Here is a 3419-nt window from a genome sequence, read left to right as displayed (position 1 = left end):
TTCAGACTCTGGATATGGCGTATCGAGAAATAATTTTTCTAATGATCTGACTTGTTGAGGACTGTAATTTGTTCTTGAATTCTTCTTGCTTGTAGTCTTCTCAGGATCAGATAATTTTCTACCAAGGTCTGTTGTAGAGATCGGTGGAGGAACGTTAGGTGATGACGAGGTGGCAGGTTGGGGACTAGAATCAGATACAAATCCGGAAGAATTTCCACTGTCGCTATCGGTAATTAGAGGTGGAGTTGTGGTAGGAGTAGTTGAATATCTTGAAGATAATAGACTTGAATCAAGATCCAAATGAGACTCAATGCTACCATCTCTAGATACTGGAGACTCGATGGTAACAGAAGATTGTCTGATGGAGTTGGTTTCCAGGTGTGGCGAGTTGTAAACGTCCCATGGTTGATAAAATGAAGAAGGAAATGTAGGTTGGTAAGAACTTGTAGAGTCTATTGTATACTGAAGTTGATTCTGGTAGGGTATAAATCCAGATTTCTGACTCACATTTTCAACCTGTCTGTCCGAGGAAGATACCTGAAAATAGAAATGAAGTAATAAAAGCTTTATAATTGATATTACTATAATGATTTATCTCTGATAATAGTTTAAAATCCAACCATTAACATCATTAAATTGACATTCAAAATTTCAACTGACTTACCGTATAATTAACTGGAGATATCATTTTGAAACTAGATAATAATTTAAATATTAATCTGTATCAATAGTTTATTAATTTGTAATGTACAATTTCCAAGACAGGACAGCATTAAATACAGTTTTAGACAAATACAGAGCAACTCCTGTCTGTCAGTATTGTGACAACTCGACTAATGCTGGCATATTTAATCGAGTTAATTGGATTAATACAATTCAATCACTGATCGAATTGACATTTGATTAATGATGTAATTAACATTGATGATTCATGAATGATGAAGTTTTACTTATCTCACTTTGTTAATTTAAAACAGTAACATATACAAGCAGTCATATTTACATCTATGCTTGGTCTAATTGCTATCTTAATTTATTTTAACGATTTGTTTTTCTCGATAACTATCTATTGCTCGAGTAGATTAAAGATACTATTTGATACAAAGTTTTATCAGATGAACACTGTCCCAATTTCAAGTTATATCATTCAATTTTATTTGTCACGTTCAGTTATTTGATTCACCTAAAGACAAACATTATTATTTTATGATAGATTCCAAGAAGAAACCATTATTTATCTTTATGTATGTATAATAGGTAAATTATAAATAAATATAGTTTAAGTTAAGGAGCATCTATCACATTGAGCCATATATCTTTCTTAAATCATTAATAAGACCCATGTGTGTACCAGCATTTAGCAATCAACCTTATAGAAGTTGTATTACATTGGAACATCATAAGCCAAAATAGGTTTTGATCAGCATTTAAACATTATATATACAATGTATGGTTTAAAGGGACATGTAAGCCATTTTTTGAACAATCACACTTTAGTCTCAGAAACTGGAATTTGTTTAGCTGTGCTAATCAGTAATAGTGTTCACAGCTCACCGTCGAAATTTGAGCCTTCAAATCCATGTCTTTCCACACTTATCTGCGTTTGAATGTTAAAATGACGACTCGTCAATTAAAGATACTCTGTGATATACAGAAAAGACATATATAGAAATAGTGAGTAAAATTACTAGTTTGAAATATTTCTAAAGGAATTATGTGATTTTCATGCATTTCTACTACCTCTGAAGACTATTTAGATATATTCAAGACTAAAACAGTTGGAAAACCACAACAATCAAAAGTCTTGTGTTTTGCTCGTTGCAAATTCAATTATATCTTCAAGTAACTGTTAAATTTGAAGATGGTAAATGAAGAAATGTGTGTATAGGATATTTAAATAATATTTTATTGATAAATAACTAGAAAATCTTAAAGTAACAATATAATAATCTTAAAACAATATCATTAACAATAAACAATATGATTAGGTCATCATCTGAACTATGTTCGAAAAGGCATGGCTCTTTGAAATGTGGTAGTGTTGGATGGCGCTGGGATGGAAGACGGTATATTATAAACTGGTCGAGAAGCAACTCCCGTGGTAGGTCATCATCTGAACTGGGGATACATGTACGAGTTGACGTATGTTGGAAAAGGTATGGCTCTTTGAAATGTGGTAGTGTTGGATGGCGTTGGGATGGAAGACGGTATATTATAAACTGGTCGAGAAGCAACTCCCGATGGTAATACTTGGGACATCAATGCTGAAGGAGACATCATACTATATTGTGTAATGTTTGTCGCAACTGGTGGAATGTAGCTAGGATTCATTGGTGGGAAAGCTGGTTTGTTGTCACGGACTCGTTTCCTCCATCTGGCACGCTTGTTTTGAAACCAAATCTGAAAAACAAAACCAAAAGATGAATATTAAAACTGAATGATATATCATTTTAAAAGTAGAAACAAGTTAAATATACTATAGTAGATGTCGATTGAGAATATGACAAACTAAAAATACAATTTAGCTAAGAAAGAAGTAAATTGAAAAATACCTTTAGGTTTTTCTCTGGAATATCCAGATCTCGAGACAACTGTTCCATCACTTCAGACTCTGGATATGGCGTATCGAGAAATATTTTTTCTAATGATCGGACTTGTTGAGGACTGTAATTTGTTCTTGAATTCTTCTTGCTTGTAGTCTTCTCAGGATCAGATAATTTTCTACCAAGGTCTGTTGTAGAGATCGGTGGAGGAACGTTAGGTGATGACGAGGTGGCAGGTTGGGGACTAGAATCAGATACAAATCCGGAAGAATTTCCACTGTCGCTATCGGTAATTAGAGGTGGAGTTGTGGTAGGAGTAGTTGAATATCTTGAAGATGATGGACTTGAATCAAGATCCAAATGAGACTCAATGCTACCATCTCTAGATACTGGAGACTCGATGGTAACAGAAGATTGTCTAATGAAGTTGGTTTCCAGGTGTGGTGAGTTGTAAACGTCCCATGGTTGATAAAATGAAGAAGGAAATGTAGGTTGGTAAGAACTTGTAGAGTCTATTGTATACTGAAGTTGATTCTGGTAGGGTATAAATCCAGATTTCTGACTCACATTTTCAACCTGTCTGTCCGAGGAAGATACCTGAAAATAGAAATGAAGTAATAAAAGCTTTATAATTGATATTACTAGAATGATTTATCTCTGATAATAGTTTAAAATCCAACCATTAACATCATTAAATTGACATTCAAAATTTCAACTGACTTACCGTATAATTAACTGGAGATATCATTTTGAAACTAGATAATAATTTAAATATTAATCTGTATCAATAGTTTATTAATTTGTAATGTACAATTTCCAAGACAGGACAGCATTAAATACAGTTTTAGACCAATACAGAGCAACTCCTGTCTGTCA

The 3419-nt window shown here is 33.2% G+C and overlaps 2 protein-coding genes across 2 annotated transcripts in view; both read right to left on the bottom strand.

Annotated features, from left to right (window-relative positions):
• LOTGIDRAFT_154249 (hypothetical protein) overlaps window positions 1–688 on the bottom strand; it is a gene marked incomplete at both ends in the record, with an annotated part of 3057 nt that extends 2369 nt beyond the window's left edge. Inside the window, 2 exons of the mRNA XM_009061953.1 lie at window positions 52–537; window positions 665–688. Coding sequence (XP_009060201.1) covers window positions 52–537; window positions 665–688 — 510 coding nt within the window. The remainder of the gene's footprint in view (window positions 1–51; window positions 538–664) is intronic.
• Window positions 689–2109: 1421 nt separating this feature from the next.
• LOTGIDRAFT_154248 (hypothetical protein) lies at window positions 2110–3291 on the bottom strand (the record flags this gene model as incomplete). The annotated part of the gene is made up of 3 exons (XM_009061952.1): window positions 2110–2400; window positions 2553–3140; window positions 3268–3291. The coding sequence occupies 3 exons, from the start codon at window positions 3289–3291 to the stop codon at window positions 2110–2112; spliced, it is 903 nt and encodes a 300-aa protein (XP_009060200.1).
• Between the last annotated feature and the right edge of the window lie 128 nt (window positions 3292–3419).

The sequence above is a fragment of the Lottia gigantea genome, assembly GCF_000327385.1.
Source record: "Lottia gigantea unplaced genomic scaffold LOTGIsca_5, whole genome shotgun sequence".
In the NCBI taxonomy this organism is placed as follows: domain Eukaryota; kingdom Metazoa; phylum Mollusca; class Gastropoda; family Lottiidae; genus Lottia; species Lottia gigantea.
The sequence above is the reverse complement of the archived record's forward strand: the minus strand, read 5'-3'. Positions and strand labels throughout refer to the sequence as shown.